Source organism: Pempheris klunzingeri, chromosome 7, assembly GCF_042242105.1.
Source record: "Pempheris klunzingeri isolate RE-2024b chromosome 7, fPemKlu1.hap1, whole genome shotgun sequence".
Taxonomy (NCBI): Eukaryota; Metazoa; Chordata; class Actinopteri; order Acropomatiformes; family Pempheridae; genus Pempheris; species Pempheris klunzingeri.
The window spans coordinates 2618173-2639518 of record NC_092018.1 but is presented as its reverse complement, the minus strand read 5'-3'; the positions used below and the strand labels follow the sequence as shown (position 1 = coordinate 2639518).

The following is a 21346-nucleotide window of genomic DNA, read 5'->3' as shown; positions in this document are numbered from 1 at the left end:
CTTAATCGGTGAGGACAGCCACCTTTTGAAGGCAACCTGCAGCCTCACCATCGAGACCTGCTGCTCCTTTTAATGCAGCGTCTCTTGTGTTGTTGTGTGTTTTAACGTGTCCTATCTGGGTGTCACATGACGTGCACCTTTGCACCTGTAAGCCAAAGACAAATTTCTGCCTTTTGCATGTAAAAGGTGTGCATGTAAGTGTGTGTGTGTGTGTGTGTGTGTGTGACGCAGACCTCCCAGGGGATTGGTCCGTGGTACCAGGCGTGGCTCTTCAGCTCGCTGCCGCTCAGCTTCAGCTCCTCCTCCAGCTGCTTCCTCAGCGTCTCCGTCGGCGGCTCCAACCAGAACTTGTCTTTGGAGAACTTGAAGGGCATCACAGGCGCGCGATCGGACGCAGAACCCCACGAGAAGCAAACACAGAACACAGTAACATGAGTTCTTCCCTCGAAGAAGCTGCTGGAAATGTCCGTCCTCTGACTGTGTGTGTGCTAACAGAGAGGGTGGGATGGATGATGGGATTGGGAGGGTGAGGGGTGAGGGTGGGGGGGGGGACGGACAGCTCTGGCATTCCCACACTGGCATCTCCACGCTGGCGGGGGCACCGGGCCCCCCGAGAGCCAGACCCATGCAGGAGTCTTGGCCTCGTCGCCGTGGCAACGACATTGTGCGACGTGCGATCATCACTCAGCGGCGCTTTTGTCTGTCTTTACAGTTTTCACAAATATATAACACGGAGATACTGTATATCAAGAGTTCACGCTGACAACAGGCTGGGAATGCTTTTGTTTTGGGGACACACACACACACACACACTCACACACACACACACACACACACACACACATTAGTTACTGTTATTGCTCTGTTACACTGGTGACATGTTGTTTTTCTTCTCCCTGTCGCCTCCCAGCCTTCACGATTTTGACAGAATGGTTTGTCCCGCTGGACTGTGAATCAAGAGCTGGGCACCGGGCCAGGACCACTTCAAAACAAAACAGGAGTGTGTGTGTGTGTGTGTGTGTATATATATATACATATAATGTGTACATGTATGAGTGTGTGTGTGTGTTTTACTCCCTAATGAATAGCTTTAATTTCATTAGCATTATCATTCATTGCCGGCTTGTCCCATTCAGACAAGAGTGTTTGTCAAGTATCCAATTATAAGTCAATGAACTGGAAATTCTCCCTCCCTCCCTCCTTCCACCTTTTCCAGGCAGAGCCGCCGGGCAAATCGAGGCCGCCACGGTTACCAGCAGCAACGGCGGCGGCAGCTTCAAAGTATTTCGCATTCCTCGAGTCCTTTCTGTCACCTGTCCTAATTGAATCAGAGCCCGAGTGCCGTGTGTGGAGGATCACAGCAGTTTTAATTCGACCCCTCGCTGAAAAAAAAAAAAACTGCTGCTGGGAACAGAAAGAGGCTTGTGTGACCAGAGAGAGGAAGAGAGAGAGAGAGAGAGAGAGAAGCAGCATCGCAAGCAAAAGGAAGTCACGCGTAAACAAGATAAGAGCGTTAGATGAAAATAGATTTGAAGTCAAGGGGAAACGGTACCTTCACATATTCTCCGCTGCTGTCCGTCAAGTCTCTGGAAAACAAAAGAAAACGTGAGAAGTTCACATCGGTGGCGACTGTGAGATGATTCACTGTACAAACATGAGCTGGATCCTTAAACATCAGTTTTCAAATGTTAAATCTTGTCTGAATATTATTTGTACACCGTTGAAGAGCCTCAAAGCTGCATCCTCTCTAATGTCCAGCAGGGGGCGACTCCACTGAAGTCTGATTGGATGGAAGCCAATGAGGAAAATGAGCCGACTTCTCTCCTGATTTATCAGCTCAGTGAATGTTTTCCTGATGAGTTTCTGCTCTCAGTCTCTAGTTTACAGTCTTCTTCACCACAGCAGGATAGGGTTAGGGTTAGGGTTAGGGTTAGAAGGGTGGAAGGGGGTGTCATGCCTAAACCTAACCAATCAGACGCAGGTCTTTGCCAAATCTGTTCAAGCATCACTTCTGGCGCCAAAATGCCAAATTCAAACCACCACACTGGCTACGTCCACTTCTTAAACACAGTTGTTTGCATGTTGAAATGTCCTTCCACTGAAAAATAAAACTTAAATCAGAAAGCAAGCAGATATATTAAGTAATCAAAGTACAAATCTGACCAGAGATTTGATGCAAACTTTCAGTATTTGGCAGTTCGGCTTGGTAACAAACAAGTATTGAGGTTTAACACCAAACCCAAAGTACTATAGAGGCAGTACTAACAGTAGTTGTAGTAGTATTTGTAATAGCAGCACAGTTTCTCGGTCTGACTGTCTGTGCTGTTACACAACTGTGTGACAGCAGCAGTGAGTTAACCCGACACCACCCAGCAACCGCTTGCAACACAACAAACTTCTCCAGGCAAGACGGGGGAATATTTCTACTGAAGCCTCATATCTGCAAAATACTCTGTTTTTCAGGACTGAAGCGAAGGAAATCTGTTTTTTGTTTTGTTTCCCCTCCCACCCGTGTCCATCAAGTAATCACACCAGCTGGCTTCTCACCAAGTCTGAAGTCTGTGGGAGTCACACACAAACACTTTCGACTCATGTTAGAAAAAGAAAAAACCCCAAACTGCTGTCTGACAGCGGTGATGTGTGAAACCACACGTTGGCAGTGTGAAACTTTTAGGTTTTTTTTTTTTTTTTTTGGTTGCTTACGCTGCTCTTCCTCGACATGCTGCATATTTCCATGAGTAACATCAAGGGAGGTGACCTTTTGTTCCCGAGCACAAACTCTGAGAGCGGACAGCAAACACACACACACACACACACAGATGTGAACGCTCAAATAAAACACAAGCTGCATGAGAAACAAACGCAAGAGAGAAAAGACAGTTTACAATTATTTCTTGATGAGGACAAACTCTTACGTTACACAGACGATTGTTTTTCTCACGACAAGTTTTGATTTCCTGTAATTATGAAATAATAATCATGAAATCATCTGGCCCTCATTGCGCCTGCTGGAAAACAATTCTTTATTTATTCATCTTTATTTTACTGTCTCTGATTTTTCTCATTGCATCCACTCGATCTTCCCGATAGAAGAAGCCTCACGTACGTTTAGCTCAGCTCTGATCTCGGCTCACTAAGTCTGCTTTAATAATACGTATTTCAACAGAACAAATGCACATCCCCTAATATGTCGTCTAAACCCCAAATCAAATCGCTGCTTTTCTGGAAAGTTGACCAGTGTTGGGAAACGGGACAGTGGGTTGTTTCGATGATTTGACCCCGTCAGTGTGTGCTCACATAGAAACCAACGGGTGTGGTTGTTCTGACGAGCTTCCCCCCCCCCTGTTCAATATAACTCTAATAAAAGCCGTCATCATCACGTCTCTTTGTTACGTTAGCGGAGGAGCTTCTCCACTCTGATAGTTGCACCACCTGCATCATCGGCTAAAACAATAAATAAATATCTGAATTTTTACTGCCAGTAAAAAATATCTGCACCAAAACTTCAGTATCGTTTAGGCCTTAAATTCTTTTATTACATTTATTCATGAGAAATATATGCGACAAAGGTCTGTGGCTGCATTCGTGTCCTGTCCTGTGTCACAGCTTTTTTTTCCCGCCTTTCCCATCACCTGACCTCCTCCTTACCTGCTCACCTGTTCCCACTCTCCCTCATCAGCCCTGCAGAACATAAACCAGCCCCCGTTTCCACTCTCTGAAACCTTCTGCCTCACTGATGTCTCCTCAGAATCCCTCCATTCTGTTTCTTTCCATTTAAAACTTTATTTAAACAACATCCTTGGTTTGGTCGTTTCAACTTTGTTTGTGAAATTACTTTTTGTCCACGTATCTATCATGTGAACTGGAGGCAGAGATGACCACCGGTCTGTCCGGTGAGAGTTAGTCGCCTGTCAAATGAAGTTTTTATCTTCCAGGTTTGCATACTAGCGTTCATCCCATCATGCTTTTGGCCGACTGCACCGGTGAATGGCTCCCACCACAGCAGTAATGTTATCTTTTTTTTAAAAAAGGGAACTTTTCTGGGCTTTGGAAACGTTTTATAAAGATTAAACCCTCATGGTTTAAAGGTCCCATATCATGAAAAATCCACTTTTTAATTATTTCTCAACATAAATATGTGTCCCTGGATCTGCCACCAAACTCTGAGTAAAGACCATCCTCTCACTTTCTCCTGCTCCATCTGTCAAAAAATTTTCTTCTGTCCAGTATTGTTTTCTCCTTCCTGTAACACCTGCTCTCGGTGGCAAAAAGCTGTCGAGGGCGAGAGCGAAGCAGCAGATTGTTTCTGTTGTGCAGCAGCCACGAGTGGCAGTGAGAACAGTGTGAAGTTGTTCCAGTAGAGCAGCCGAACACGAGCGTGACCTTGGAAATGAACTTTTGAGAATATTCAACACAGAGAGATGTAATAGTGGCTACTGGGAAAAACAGGAAGCACCCAGTTCTTATTAAACATGACATGATGGGTCTAAAAACTACAATACCCATAATTCTTGGCCATCGTGACACACAGCTGCGTGGACACGTTTGTCCGTTGAGCCTTTTAACACTTTTATTTTGCTTAATTTTTGCTTGCACTTGTTTTAACCTTCCTGTTTGTTCCATTTCTTGTGAAGCTATTGAGCTACACCTCCTGTACGACAGGCGCTACACAAATAGGGTTTATTATTATTATTATTATTATTTCTGTGAGGGGCTAAACGACACGTCGCCGTGGTCCACAGACACTCAGAGCTGTTCTGGGAGCCCAGCGAGGGGGGGACACTCCCTCCGCCCTGGGGGCCGCGCTCCCCAAAGCAGCATCAAATTTTACAGCACTTCCTGCTCCTGCAGCCGGCTACACGCTCATAACCTCGACATCCGCACACAGAGAGGTGCCCGCTGTGGTTCAAGGCTCACGTAATAACCCAAATAACCAGGCAGAGCAGAGGCTGCTGAGGTTTAACACACAGACACAAACACTGAGCGGAAAACTCAAACAGCCTGTTTTGATTTTTTCAAACGAATAGAACTGAATAACCACTTCTGCTCTGACTGGTTCATTCACTGGAAAGCAGAAGAGCCTCTCCGATCGCGTCGAGACAATCTGCTCAGGAAACCACCGGCTGCTACTCAGAACCTGATTGCTTCATTGACCATCATTTAGCGTCTGAACTAACCTCTGTGGTTCAGCTCGGTTTAGGTTTCAGCAGCTAAAGTAAATGTCCCTTTTCTGAAACCACCACATCAACAGGACGCTAAACTTTCCCGTTTGTTGGCTCTTGAACTCTGCAGATTCGAGCAGGAACATCATGTGTGATATTCATACCTGCACCATGAACTGTATATCGAAGGGAAACGCAGTATTTTAGAAATATTCTAGATGTTTTTACGCATTTCTGCTGATTCTACGTTGTTGATGGGACGTTTGAAAACTTCTCAGTCTCCACAACAACGTTTAAAAACAAGCACTATAAGTTTTTATATCATATAAGAAGATAAAACTTTCACTCTTAAGTTTTTAAAACCAGAAAAAGTCTTTGCTTGAGGAGATTCTGGGCTCATTTGAAGTAAAAAAAAAAATGGAAGATTGAACATCAGTTTGATTATTTCACGTGACTTTTGCCATAATTATTCATGATGATTTAAACCACAGCCAAAGATCTAACTAACAAGATGTAAACTTGAGGTCAAATTCATAACTGGTGCAGACCCAATGTGCGATCAATCACTTAACGAGACAGATCCTGACGTATGCTTACATCGATAAATACACGATCTTTGCTCATTTACACTGAAGCTTTGTGGGGCTCATATAATAATTTCTTCCGTTTTCAGCCTGTTTCCCACAGCGGCGCTCACACTGTCACCTTCAACGATCTGATGCAGCAAGTTCAGAAAGCTGCATCACGTTACTGCAATACAAGACATTTACACTGTAAGAGGATATCAGAAAGTACCTGGAGTCCAGCTTCACGTTTGACTTTCACAGTAAAAGCATGTTTGGTTTGATTTCTAACCTGATTTGATTTACTGTAAAAAATTATGTCGTAGAAATTGTAGCGTTTAAAATTTGATGTGAGAAGAAACCAGGTGTCAATTCAAAAACACTCTACTGCACTCTAACCCTAACCCTAAACAGATCAACACGTAAAGAGTTAATCAGGTGTAAACCAGGAGTAAACCTAGTCTAAATAAGGACTAAATCAGGTGTCAATCAGGAGTAAATCAGGACTAAATCAGGTGTAAACCAGGAGTAAACCAGGAGTAAATCAAGTCTAAATAAGGACTAAATCAGGTGTTAATCAGGTGTAAACCAGGAGTAAATCAAGTCTAAATAAGGACTAAATCAGGAGTAAACCAGGAGTAAATCAGGTGTCAATCAGGAGTAAACCAGGGATAAATCAAGTCTAAATAAGGAGTAAATCAGGAGTAAACCAGGACTAAATCAGGTGTCAATCAGGAGTAAACCAGGAGTAAACCAGGACTAAATCAGGTGTCAATCAGGAGTAAACCAGGAGTAAACCAGGACTAAATCAGGTGTCAATCAGGAGTAAACCAGGACTAAATCAGAAGTAAATCAGGAGTAAATCAAGACTAATTCAGGTGTCAATCAGGAGTAAATCAAGACTAAATCAGGTGTGAACTAGGACTAAATCAGGTGTGAACCAGGTGTAAACCAAATGTGAACCCGGTCAGCCTGAAGCATGCAGGACCGACAGGCTGCTGCATCTCATCACTATTCTGACTGAAACCAGATCTGGATCAGGTTCCTCCTCTTATGTAACCTGCAGTCCGGTCCGGTTCAGACTCAGCCTGCACACACACACACACACACACACACACACAAACACACACACACACACACACTGACTGGTTGTAAATGTTTTAACAGTTTGAAGCTTTTTCATGTTTTTTTTTTTTTTTTTTAGGGCATCAAACTAACCTGAAACACGTGTCTGAAGCTGCATCACACACACACACACACACACACACACACACACACACTCTGCATGCAGGAAAAGTCGATTACAGTTCAAACATCTAGACATTAACCGACTATTAACCGAGTATTTAACACACACACACACACACACACACACACACACACACACACACACACACTCCTTCCTGAGATAAAACCTCAGCTCTTTGCAGTATCAACATCAGTATTTCTCACCTCTCTGACTCTGCTGACCGACTGCTAACGTCCCCAACTTCACACATCTTGTCCCGCTCAGTCCGACACACACTCACACACTCCCACACTCCCACACACACACACACACACACACTCCGGGTCTGAACAGCTGACAGCAGCGGGCAGGCGGGGGAGGGGAGCTACTGCGCATGTCCGCTGCTGCTGCACCCTGATATGATTCATTATTTCACTTCTGGTCAAAATAAAACTTTACTGTTGACACAATAACATCAACAGTTGTCCTTGTAAGAGTGTGTGTGTGATGATACACAAAGAGGTGACTGACTAGAATTATTTAACTTAATAAAACGAGAAAAAAAACAATAAAAATGGTCAAATAATTGTATAAAAAGTACCATATTGTGATTAATAAGTAAGATAAGCATCGTTTAATATGATCTATTTGATGATATTCCATTATATATATGCTGAAGTATGATTTACTATCTAAAACATGCTCCCAATTGTCTTTTATTGATGCTAAAATGATAAATTTACAAGTTTTATGAAGTAAAAAAGCTCATGAATGTTGATAGTTGTTAAAATCATAGATGTTTAGTGTCCGTTACATAACCTCAGTCCACAGGGTGTGTCCACATGGAGACACTCACTGTTTTCCAGTGTAGGCATGCAACAGCAAAAAGTCAAATCTGTCTTAGTATCTGTCGACGTGCTTTAAGTTAAACCCTGAAACATCTTGTTTAATGTTGGGTGTATTATTTATTTTTATTTTAATTATCTTCATATGTGTGTATACTGGATAGTTTTAGTCTGTAGCACTGTAAGTAAAAGTGGTTCATAATTATTGATGCATTAATGTGTTTAATGTTGCAGTCGGTGAAGTTGGAGCAGATTTTAGTTACTTTATGAATCGCTGGGAAGTGGATCAATAAAGTTTTATCTAAATCTATAATAATACATTAATTTAAATAAAATAAAACAAGAATAACTTTTCTTCATTTTACTGCAGAAGTATTTTTATTCTTTTTTTATTGTTATATTTTTTTATATTTATTTGTTTATTTTTATTTATTCATTCATTCATTCATTCACTTGTTTTCAGTGTAGCTGTTCGTTCTTGTGTCCTCTTTAAAGTTTCTGTGGTGGATTGAAAAATCAAACCACAGACTGTTTTTGGGATCGTCTGTGTGTGTGTGTGTGTGTGTGTGTGTGTGTGTGTTTAACCCTCACCTGTCGTCGCCCTCCACTTCCTGTGAGCCGCTCCCAGTCTTCATGGCTTCCTGTGTGCTTGTGACGCCTCGTCTCATCTCTGTTTGGTTGTGAGCGGCTTCAGCGATCGGGTCCATCGGCACGTAAACATCCTGCGACTGAACCACTTTGGGGCCTCTGGCTGCCATGCTGGACGGCTCTCCCACCGGACCGTCGGCGTCTAGAGCATCCCTGCTCCTCCACGGGGCCTCTTGGCTCTTGCAGAGGGACGCTGGGGGTCCGCCGGAGCAGCTCCGAGGCGCCGAGGTCAAAGGTGAAGCCCGGCTGGGTGGCGGGGTGGCGGGCAGCGGCCGGTCCAGGCTGCTCAGACTGAGGCTGGACAGGGCGCTGAGCAGAGGGGAGGCTCGAACATGTTCCCCCGCCTTCCTCTGGCTCTGCCCTCCCCTCACCCCCTCCTCCTCTCCTCCTTCCTCCTCCTCCTCCTCCTCCTCCCTCCTCCTCTTCGTCTTCTCCTTCAGCCCCCTGCAGCTCTTCTTCTGCCTCTGGCTGCGAGGCACCGTGCCCACATGTGTGTACATCTCGCTGGTGCGGGCGTAGCCGGGGCTGCGGAGGCAAGGCTCCATGTCGTCCACCGACTGCTCCCCCGCGGCTGCTTTGGCACCGCCGAGGCTCCCATCATGCTTTGGGGCCGCCTTGATGTTGCCCTTGTCTGGCGTGCGGCGGGTGGAGAGATTGGTGAGGCTGCCAAACCATTTGAAACCTGGAGAGGAGGAGGAGGAGGAGGAGGTCGACAATCACATCCCTTCGTCAGCATCATTAGAGGCGACCTTGTAATAACGAATTTAAGTCTCAGTGTGTGAACTGATATCTGCTTTTAGACAAACACTCAAACACACATGAGTTTTGGAAGCCTATACAAATAAAAAAAGGTCCTCTTAGTCATTATAAGAGAGAATAATGATCCTGTAAACTGCTCCCAGTGGACCAGACTGCACCAAAACTCACAGTAATGTTCACAAACTGTCGAACATCTCTGCACTTTATTGTGTCTATTTTCTATACTTCCTCTTTGCAGATGTACATATAATCTCTTATATCTCTTCCTGTCTGCTGTGACATTGTAAATTTCCCCGTCATGAGATTAATAAACAAACATCTGATCTTATCTTGCCATGTGAGTTTGGCAGCGCTTATTTTGTTCTGTTTTTAGGGTCCACACAGATATATCTACACACATCTGTTTAGAAATACATCTGTTTGTCAAACTAAAATACTAATAAATGAAAAAACTGATAAATAAATGCAGGTCCTTAATGTTCAGACAGTCTGATCTGATCATAAGTGCAGGAAATAGGTTGTTGTTCTCGTGTTGCATCAATAAAACTCTTAAAAAGAGTTAAAAACCAACATACTATGTTAAAATAATCCCTCTAATCTGTCATGATCTCCATCACTTCATCCACCTGCTCGCTCCTCCTCAGGACCGACGTCTCAGCACATCAGCGTTAATTTAAAAAGACAATTAACGAACAACGTGGAGCCTGAACTCACCGGCAGCTGCAAACATTTAGTTTTCACTTCACTGACAAAAAAACCCAAACTGTTTTCTTTGCCTGGGAGTCGTCTGAGGAATGTTGTTGTGCCCTCGTCTGCTGAAACTCTCATCGTTTTTCTGCCCCTCGAGCTTTCAGCAGTGTTTGATTATGTTTCTGCCCCGGGGGCCCATTAGAGTCTGAGCACGCTCTCAGATATTTGTTTCCTCAGCTAAATATAGACCAGTGATTTTGAGAAAAGAGAGATGCTGATGGGAAGAAGCTGTGTTCTTTTTTCCTGTTTTATTTCCATCAGTCATCAATCTTTTTGTTCCAGGATCATGAAAATATTAATATTTCTACCACAAATTTACATCTTAAAAAGAGGAAGAGTCTCCTCAGACTACAGGGTTAATTCCTTTTTCTTTTTCTTTTCCTCGGGTAATGATTTCTCCTTCAACATTTTACTTCTTAGTTTTTTAAAAAGTGTCACTGAAAATGTTTACGAGCCTCCAAAACACTTGATGCTTTCTGATCGAACTGATCTGAAATTCAGGAAAAATCATTTATGTGACATTTCCTAATCTGCCTCTTTATTGGTTAAAGGTATAGTTGGACATTTTGGGAAAAACACACTCTCTTTGGTCAGATGAGAACGTTGATGCCGCTCTCATGTCTGTAGATTGAATAGATGTTAACTCAGTTAGCGCACTAATGAACAAATCAAACAAACAAGACTTAAGCTAGCTTTTATGCTAAGCTACGCCAAGGGTAGCTTAGCATGTAGACACGCGGGTGGGGTCGATTTGTTACGTAAACAAATAAACACATTCTTCAAATGTTGGACTATTCCTTTTTAATCCTTAGAGGTCTGCGATCACGTCACGTTACACCTGGAGATGGGATGGGCATTTCTTATTGCAACTCCTGCATAAATATTGTTGCACTATCAAATTAAAACTATCATATCTCCAGTTTTACGTGGTGAAGTTGACAGCAGCGCTCGGGGTGAACTGGGTTTTTTGTTACAACACTTTGAAAACGTCACAGGATCTGATTACGCCGGCGCGATCGCAGACCTCTAAGGGTTAAGGCTTTAAAGTCTGGACCAGTTTGACTTGGTTGAAGTAAGCTAATAATCCACAGATCCCCCTTATGACGTCATGAAGGGAGTCGAATCTAAACAGAGTGTTTTCACACACACTTTTAGTGAAAGACGTAGAGAGTGGAGGCAGGGACACATTTTTACGTTAAAAGAGCATTTATGCATAAAAACGGGGCCTTTTTAAGGAACACGTAAAAGTAAAGACTTCACTGATCCGAACGTTCGTCTCTAGAGAGCGAAACAGCAGAAGAAGAAGAAGAAGAAGAAGAAGAAGCACAGTGAGCCGTTGTGCCCCTCAGCAGACACTCGCTGTCTTTTCTCAGCTGAACTCTGCACTCGGCCGAGCCGCTGCCCATTCACGCCGCACAAAGACGAGACTGTGTCTCATTTACAATGAACCGAAAACTGTTTGTGAGCGGGACAGTGAACAAAGAGCCAACACACACACACACACACACACACACACACACACACACACACTCTGAAACAAGTGTCAATAAACTTTTCTTTTATAGAATCACACAAACAAACGTGCATCAGTCTCTTTGCTGTGAATCATCATATAAAAGTATCTCTGTCTCTATCTTCCAGGTACATTTAGGTTTCTCTAAGTACAGTTTTGAGGCCCTTTACTTGAGTATTTCCATTTTATCTCAGAGGGGAATATTGTGTTGTTATTACATCATGTTTATCTGACAGCTGAACCATTACTTTTAAACCAGTGGTTCCAAAAACAGCTTAGAAAATCCACATTTCTACCCCCTAAAGTTTGGGGAAAGTCCGAAAAATGAATACAAATTTATGAACCTGAACTTTTTCTTCTTTCCTCTCCTATGAATCATCTGACGACCCCTCAGATTTACCTGGTGACACCTTGAAGGGGCCGGACCCACAGATTGGGCCAACAGTGACGTGACGATGCTGAAGGACTGATAATCTAATAATGTCACACATGATAATAAATCACATTTTACTGCACAACCAGCACTTTTAAGTAATGTTTCTTGTAACTTTACTTATTTTTTCCATTAAAGTACTGGTACTGTAACTACTGAGTACTTCTTCCAGGGCTGTAATGGTTCTAAAATTAACAAGTCAAGACAATCTCCACTGCCAAACCATGTTCCTTTTGTTGTACTATACTCTATATTCTCTTTTTGAGGACGTCAGGTTCCTCTAACAATACTTCAAACCCCTCAGAAATCCCAAATATCGCACACCAGCATCACAAAACTACTAGAACTTACTGAGTTTTCGTTTGTTCATGTCTCAGACGGTGAATTTGTTGCCTTCCTGATACGTTCGCTCATGTGAAACGGTGATAAAAAAACTGTGTCTTCCACTTGTCGCTGCCGTGTGATAATGAAACCTCATGCTCTTTACCCAACGGAGTGAATCTGCTTCCTGTCTTTGAACACAGCGGAAGTGTTTTGGGTAAATTTCAAAGCAGTTTCATGACACGTTGATGCAATCAGCTGACGGCTCATGTTCTGGAAGTGTGGAAGTGCACAGAAAATCTTTATTCTAGCTTAAAAATTTGTCCTCAAAGACCAGAAAACCTGAGAGCATGAGTGCTCAAATGTTGAGACTCACCTGGATTTAATGTCCTGTTATCAGGTAAAGAAACAATAATGAACACAGGGTTCATGTGGTTAGCTTCAAAGAAGTAATAGACTGTGTATAAAGATGGAGGACGCGTCTCTGTTTCCTCCCACTGGACAAAAAATTAAGCCAAAATATCTGGTGTTCCTGCGCTGCCATCATGCGCTGGTGTTTCTCCCCATTCATTTATTTATAGCATCAAATAATAAAAGAGAACTCGTCAATAAAATGAACATTTGAACGAACATCAGCGGAGGGGAGCGATGGAGCATAAGTGTGCGTCTCCAGACCCTCAGACTGTGAAGAAAGTCCGTCCTCTCTCTTTTCCTGCTGCTCCATCTTTCATTCGATGTGTGTGAAAACACACCGTTTAGATTTGGCTCCCTTTATGATGTCAGAAGGGGATCTGTTGATCATGTGACCTCCTCCAGCCCCAAACCTGAATCCACTTCGCTGTCCGTCATTGTTTTTCTCTCTCTCTCTAACACGAAGATGTCGAAGGTGAGGTCGAAGCAGCAGAGTGTTTCTGTTCGGACAGACGCTGCAGCAGCCACAATCAATCAATCAATCAATCAATCAATCAATCTTCTTTACATAGTGCCAATCACTAGAGTCGCTAGGAGAAAATGTATGTTTACTGGTAGGAGCTCCAAACACAAGTATGATCTTCAAAATGAGCAGAACATAAAAAAAACTAATATCTCAGTTACATAAGTGGACGTGACAGAAGTCGCTCTTCATCCTGAGTCATAATTATCACAACCACTTGACAGTAAACAGTAAATATAAACTACAGGCTGTTCCTAAACTACTGTACCATACTATAAACTACTGTACCATACTATACTATAAACTACTGTAGTATACTATACTATAAACTACTATACTATAAACTACTGTACCATACTATAAACTACTGTACCATACTATACTATAAACTACTATACTATAAACTACTGTACTAAACTACTGTACCATACTATAAACTACTGTACCATACTATAAACTACTGTACCATAATATACTATAAACTACTGTACCATAATATACTATAAACTACTGTACTATACTATACTATAAACTACTGTACCATACTATAAACTACTGTACTATACTATACTATACTATAACCTACTGTACCATACTATACTATAAACTACTATACTATAAACTACTGTACCATACTATAAACTACTATACTATAAACTACTGTACCATACCATACTATAAACTACTGTACTATACTATACTATAAACTACTGTTATAAACTACTGCACCATACTATAAACTACTGTACCATACTATAAACTACTATACTATAAACTACTGTACCATACCATACTATAAACTACTGTACCATAATATACTATAAACTACTGTACTATACTATACTATAAACTACTGTTATAAACTACTGCACCATACTATAAACTACTCTACCATACTATAAACTACTGTACCATACCATACTATAAACTACTGTACCATAATATACTATAAACTACTGTACCATACTATAAACTACTGTTATAAACTACTGTACCATACTATAAACTACTGTACCATACTATACTATAAACTACTGTACCATACTATACTATAAACTACTGTTATAAACTACTGTACCATACTATAAACTACTGTACCATACTATACTATAAACTACTGTTATAAACTACTGTACCATACTATAAACTACTGTATCATATTATACTATAAACTACTGTACCATACTATACTATAAACATACCATACTATAAACTACTGTACCATACTATACTATAAACTACTGTTGTAAACTACTGTACCATACTATACTATAAACTACTGTACCATACTATACTATAAACTACTGTACCATACTATACTATAAACTACTGTACCACACTATAAACTACTGTACCATACTATACTATAAACTACTGTTGTAAACTACTGTACCATACTATAAACTACTGTACCATACTATAAACTACTGTATCATATTATACTATAAACTACTGTACCATACTATACTATAAACATACCATACTATAAACTACTGTACCATACTATACTATAAACTACTGTTATAAACTACTGTACCATACTATAAACTACTGTACTATACTATAAACTACTGTACTACACTATAAACTACTGTACTATACTATAAACTACTGTACCATACCATACTATAAACTACTGTTGTAAACTACTGTAGTGTGTGTTGGGGGCAGATGCTGTGTGGTGATACCGTCTGTTCAGCAGCCTGATATCTTTCAGGATCTTAGAAATACAGAAATATCTCTCAGAGGAGCCGCAGCTTCCTCAGAACAGACACCAGAAAGAATCACTCAGCAGAAGAAGCCTCCATCTGGATAGTTCATGTGTTATTCATGTGTTATTTATATGTAGACTGTGGATTTTTTATTTCCTGAGATTTAAAGTTTAAAACTCTTTTCATACAGAATAAAACCTCTGACTCTACTTTTAATCTGTAATAAACTCATTATTGTGCAGAACGTCTTAAATCTTCTGTTGCTTCTTTTTTTACTTTAATAAACGCTGAAATTATCTAGTGATACTTAGATAAAGATAAATAGTTTGACCTTTAACTGATCGATGACGACAGGAGCAGTGTTACCTCATTTACTTTTGCTTTAAATGCAGTATTTTTTTTTTTTTTTTATATTTTATCTAGTTTTAAATGAGGAACTTGAAGTTTTCCGTCAGGTTTTATGTCTTTTTTTTGTGTTAAAAATAGTAAAAAATGCTATAATTTAACATATTTTAATAAAAAACATTTGATGATTAAATGATAAGTGTAAAACATGTCACCTCACACACATACAGCATAAAATAAACTCATTATTATTTAATAAAATGACGTTCTTTATCAAGAGAGAATCAACTAAACAACCTCCTCTTAAAATGATCATCATTATCTTAGTGTGACGGTTTATTATCTGAAGAGAAGAAAAATGAAAAGTAAATAACGAAATCAGCCTTCAGAGAAAAAAAGGAGGAACAGAGGACGAGTTATGAAAACTGGACAAAAAAAACAACAACCTTCTTCCTTCCTGTTTCTTAAAGTCACTGGATGAAGCTCAAGTCACTCACATGTTAAAACTCACATAACAGAAGTCTGTTAACGACCCCGTCAGCTACATTTATATGATCTTTAGCTTTAACAAGGAATAAAGTTTCATTGTTAGAGTTTGTCCTGAACTTTGAAGCTACATGATGAAACAAACCCACAAAACATTAACCTCTTAACCCTTTGAGGGTCTTCAGCACTTTCTAGTGTGTTATGATTTTTATTTTTAGCATATTTTATCAGTTTTTCATGCATATTGCTTATAATTTTGCAAGATGGTGAATTTTTCAGAGTTCTCAATTTTTTTCATGTATTTTTTGTGTATTTTAGACCATAAAATGATGCGCACCATGACAAAAACATGGCAATTTAAGGGTTAATTTTTAAAAAAAACTAATTAAAATTTGATATGTATGATTAGGGCTGATGCTGGTCTAAAAAACTATTTAAAAAAAATTTAAAAAAAAGAAAGATTTTTAACATTTTTATGGCTTGTTTTTATGCATACACATTTATGTGTGTAAGGATCTTTAACGTGATTATTTCTGAGGACCTTCAAGGGGTTAATTTCCAGAAAACACAATAAAGTCACCTTTGTGCAAAACTCTTTATTTCCACCCTGAACATAGCAGTTTTTTTTTCTCCTGACTGCTTCTGCATGTATTTATAACACATACAAAACATATTTTGAACATGTTTTGAAAATCACGGTGCAAAAAACAATATGAAATATCAACAGTTTTGCCCACATCCATGTCCACACGGCCCCAGTTAAGCAGAATTAACTACTATGGTAATATAACCCAAGATGTGATGAGAGGTCTTTAGAGGTTAAAGCCTATTTTTGTAAAGAGTTGAAATGTTAAATCTGTGCTCATCAGTTAAAAGAATATAAACTTGCAGGTTAACTTTTAATATTGTGGCTCTCCAGGGAGGAGGCGCAGAGCTTGTCAGCATCTTACAACATTTCCTGCCCACGTTTCCCAAAAGCAACCGAACAGATTTGTGCTGTCGAGTCACGTCAACGTTACTTCAGCATCACTGAGATTTAAAGTGCCGGACTTATTTTATCCGAACCAAATCCAGAGCTACTTTGTTTAAATACCTTTTTTTGGGTTTTCTGCTTTAATGTGCTTTATAAATAAACGATGATAAAAGCAACCGGACAGTGAGGTTCTCATCCTGAGTTAAAAGCCGGGAAGTAAAACTGTGTTTGTATCTTAACTTCATGCTTCTGCTTACAGTGTTGTTGGCTGTGATGTCTTAAATGTGTTTAAGGATCTGAAGCTGAAACAGAACGACGAGCAGGAAGGAAGTGAAAACAAGTATTTCACAGTTTAAATCTCACTTTAACTGAGCTGAGTCCCCCAGTGTGGAGATATTGTCCTGTAATTATCCTGTTTCTGCAAAAGACAAAGATAAAATACTTATATATAATTATGAGGTGCAAAGTCGAGTTTTAAGACGAACTACGACAGGATTTTGACTTATATCAGTATTTATTTTATTCTTTTTATTCTTTTTTTGTTGTTGTTCTTCCATACGGGTGTCATTTAAACAGTTTTTGGATTAAAATCTCTGCATGTTGCACATTTTCTTTCAGATTTTACTTTATACTGTGAACATTTGCACACTTGTTGGTCATAATGTCACACGATAAAAAGTATTGCATTCAAAATGTTGCTCCTGTCACTGTAACGCTACTGTAGTTTATTACACTATCTGATTATTATTATTACTGTAACATAAATATCATATGAGCTTATTCAGACTCATATGTCACTGTGGAGTGTAGTAATCTTGTAATAACTTTTTATTTACCGTTTTTAAAACGGAGTTTACAAAGTGTTTTGCCAGACGAAGCTGAAGCAGAACGACAAGAGTCAAACAAAACAGAGACAGAATGAAGGTTAAGTTGAGATAAAGTTTAAAAAAAAAAGAGGACAAAAGACGCAGAAGCACAAAAGAGAGAAGACAAAAGGACGATGAAATAAAAGGAGGGCAACAGAGATGAAGAACAATTATATGAATAAATACAGAGAGGAGAATGAAAGCAAAACAACAACACCGATGTCTGTAACAACAGGATTCTGTCTCCAGAGCACGGCTGTGAACGGACTCCTGCACTTATTTATTTAGTGAACCTTTTCTGGGGCAGGATGTAAAGCCTCCACCTCCCTCTCTAAACTACCTCAACACAGCCGTTTATTAGTCATTTAATAATCAGTAATCAGAACTGTGATCTGATCTTCTCTCTCTTCTCTCTGGTAGAACCATTGCTTTAAAAGTGCTCATTAAAATCAGTGGAGAGAAGCAGGACTGGGCCCAAGTGACAGGGGGGCAGTTAAAACCAGAGAGAGCGACGCAGTAAAAGTACTTCAGGGGTGTACCTGAGTGCAGTACTAGGGTAAATGTACCTGAGTGCAGTACTGGGGTAAATGTACCTGAGTGCAGTACTGGGGTAAATGTACCTGAGCGCAGTACTGGGGTAAATGTACTGGGGTAAATGTACTTGAGTGCAGTACTGGAGTAAATGTACTGGGGTAAATGTACTGGGGTAAATGTACTTGAGTGCAGTACTGGGGTAAATGTACTGGGGTAAATGTACTTGAGCGCAGTACTGGAGTAAATGTACTGGGGTAAATGTACTGGGGTAAATGTACTTGAGCGCAGTACTGGAGTAAATGTACTGGGGTAAATGTACTGGGGTAAATGTACTTGAGCGCAGTACTGGAGTAAATGTACTGGGGTAAATGTACTTGAGCGCAGTACTGGAGTAAATGTACTGGGGTAAATGTACTGGGGTAAATGTACTTGAGTGCAGTACTGGGGTAAGTGTACTGGGGTAAATGTACTGGGGTAAATGTACTGGGGTAAATGTACTTGAGTGCAGTACTGGGGTAAATGTACTTGAGTGCAGTACTGGGGTAAATGTACTGGGGTAAATGTACTTGAGTGCAGTACTGGGGTAAATGTACTTGAGTGCAGTACTGGGGTAAATGTACTGGGGTAAGTGTACTGGGGTAAGTGTACTGGGGTAAATGTACTGGGGTAAATGCAGCTGCAGCTCTGACTGACTTTCTGTCTCCGACGGTTGTTGTTGCCGTCTGAACAAAGACGACTTCATGTACCAAGAGAGCTGTGTTACTGTGTTCACAGGCTTAAAGGGTCAGTTCACCCAAATGTACAAAGACAAACTGAATGAATAACGATGAACCACAGCTGTGATTTATCACATAGTTCATGTTTGAGCTCGGAGATGCTGTGATGAATAAAATCTCAACATGCTTTTCAAATTAAAAGCCCCTCACGATAAAAGCCAGGATTTATTCTAATGAAACATCATCTGTGGTGCTAATTAAATCATTTAACGATCAGACTCTTAATTACAGGAAACTGCAAAAGCTGCAGTCGATTAATAAAAAGAAAGATAACTCTAGTATTTTAACATTTGGGCCCTGATTTACATTTTTTCTGTTTGCAATGACTGGGAGGTACTAAAAGTGTTGGAATCAGTCCAGTAGTTCGCTTCTACTCGCTATGTAATCCTCCTCCAACGTCACCTGATCACAGTAGGTCCACTAAAAGAGCTTGTTTGATCCACTGACAGGCTCAGAGTGTTATTCTAAGTGTGTGACAGCATCATGGAAAGGATCCCTACAGAGAGAGACCTGGAAGATCCTTTTGGTTTAACCACAAACAGCACACACACCAGACTACATTCACTAAAACAGGGATTTTAGAGAACAGAACACAGGAGTTGATCAGTTGCTGCCTTGAACAGTTTGTTTGTGTGTCACACAAAAAAAAAGCAGCTCTCCTGCAAAACTGCTGTCTTTGTCAGCACTTTGTACTTATGTTATCATAATAAATGCACTTCTGTCTGTTTGTCAATGCCGTTTCCAATCCCAGTATTAGATTTAAAAACTGCTGCTGCTCTGGTTTTTGGACACTCGGGGGCAGCAGAAGTCCTCGTAAAGCAGAGTGAGGTGGAAGAGAGAACAGATTCCAGAAGTGTTGGGACATTAAAAAGTGCCTTTTGCATAATATAGGACCTTTTTTAAATGTGCCATGTAATCAACGTTACACAGCCATGCCTTAAAGAACTGAATAATCTACATTTTTGAATATATAGATATATAAATGTACAAATATACAGAGCAGAATATGCAGGTCGTTACTCGACCTTGACCTCGACTCATGTAGTGATTCATGCAGTCATTTAATTCTCAGAGAAATTCTGCAGTTACAGAATAAGAAACATGAGATGCAGCTTTTTTTTTCTTTTTAGTGAAATAAAGAAAAAGGAGGAAGCGGCGATAAACAGCAGTAAAATGAAAACACGCAGCTTTGAGGTTGGATTTGGGGATTTCAGGATTTGCAGAGCGGCGGTAAAACCGTCACATTCGGTCTTTGATGAAGTCAAAAGTGAAAACGTTGAGCAGCCAGAGCCTCGATTCACATGTGAAGGTAGACGCACTGAACCGGGATCAGTTTGGCCTCATCAAATCATCATTTATCCTAAAACAAGTAGAGAACGACACACACACACACACACACAGTGTCAGTGTTTACCAAACTGAGCAGTATCAATATCTCTGATGTGCAACAAAGTGACTTCAACCACAGCAGTCGGTTTATTTATTTACCGGAGAGTCTTTATTGGGAATGACCCTTTAATATTAATACAAAGCATTCAACAAAAAACAAAATCTTTTTTTAGGGAATATTTGTTCACTAGTTTATTATCTTATCTCATCTTAAATATCAGACACAGATTCAGGAGATCACATGAAAATGGATCAGTCATTCATAGATCAGAGGAAATATTTACCATATTCTGCTTTTATATTTATACATTTTGCCTTTTTTACTTGCTATTCCACGTTTCCCTTTGATGCTCTGAAGCTGCAAACTATCGTACCGTATCCTGCTGTGAGTAAAAGACGTCTACTCAAACTTTTACTGTAGTGTGTTTAAGTGCAAAATACACATAAATGCATCCTCAATGTGCAGAATAATAACTGATAATATGTTATATCATTGGATTATTGATGCATTACTGTGTTCATTGCTTTAATGTTGGAGCTGGTAAACTGTAAATAACTCCCTGAGGATCAATGGAGTTTTATCTTAATCTATATTAAAACAAAACTTTAGTTACTTTGCAGATTTAGATTAATAATGTTAATTATAATGTAAAGTTATCAGATAAATACGGTGGAGTAAAAAGTGCAAAACTTGACTCTGAGACATAAAACTGGACGTAGTGTAAGTGAAGTACTTGAGTAAATGTACTTAGTTACTTTACTTTGCCGCCTGCAGGTGCAGCAACAGTGAAAATGCTTCGTTCCCTGAAAACCTGGTTTGAAATCTTACGTATTTCTCTGCTACATTAAACATTCATGACAGAATAAGAGCTTTAAAATATGACAGAAGTTCATTGTTCAGACGTGGATCGACTTCATCGGGACTGAGGTTTGATCTGATTGACAATACTTGATCAAACAACCCATAAAGGATCATCAGAGCCTGATTCAGACGGTGCAAAGTCCTGATAATGTTATGTTTTGTGTTTTATCACGTCATAACATCCCTTTATTCTTCTTTATTTAACACTTAGAAAGAGGAGAAATAACAAAACATCTCTTTATTTATG

The 21346-nt window shown here is 40.1% G+C and overlaps 1 protein-coding gene across 1 annotated transcript in view; it reads right to left on the bottom strand.

Annotated features, from left to right (window-relative positions):
* Window positions 1-7230, bottom strand: part of sh2d3cb (SH2 domain containing 3Cb) — a 24857-nt gene extending 17627 nt beyond the window's left edge. The window contains exons 1-3 of the mRNA XM_070833321.1: window positions 7178-7230; window positions 1553-1586; window positions 234-362 (exon numbers count right to left, since the gene is read on the bottom strand). Of these exons, the coding sequence (XP_070689422.1) occupies window positions 234-362; window positions 1553-1586; window positions 7178-7224 (210 nt within the window). The 5' untranslated portion in view covers window positions 7225-7230. The remainder of the gene's footprint in view (window positions 1-233; window positions 363-1552; window positions 1587-7177) is intronic.
* Between the last annotated feature and the right edge of the window lie 14116 nt (window positions 7231-21346).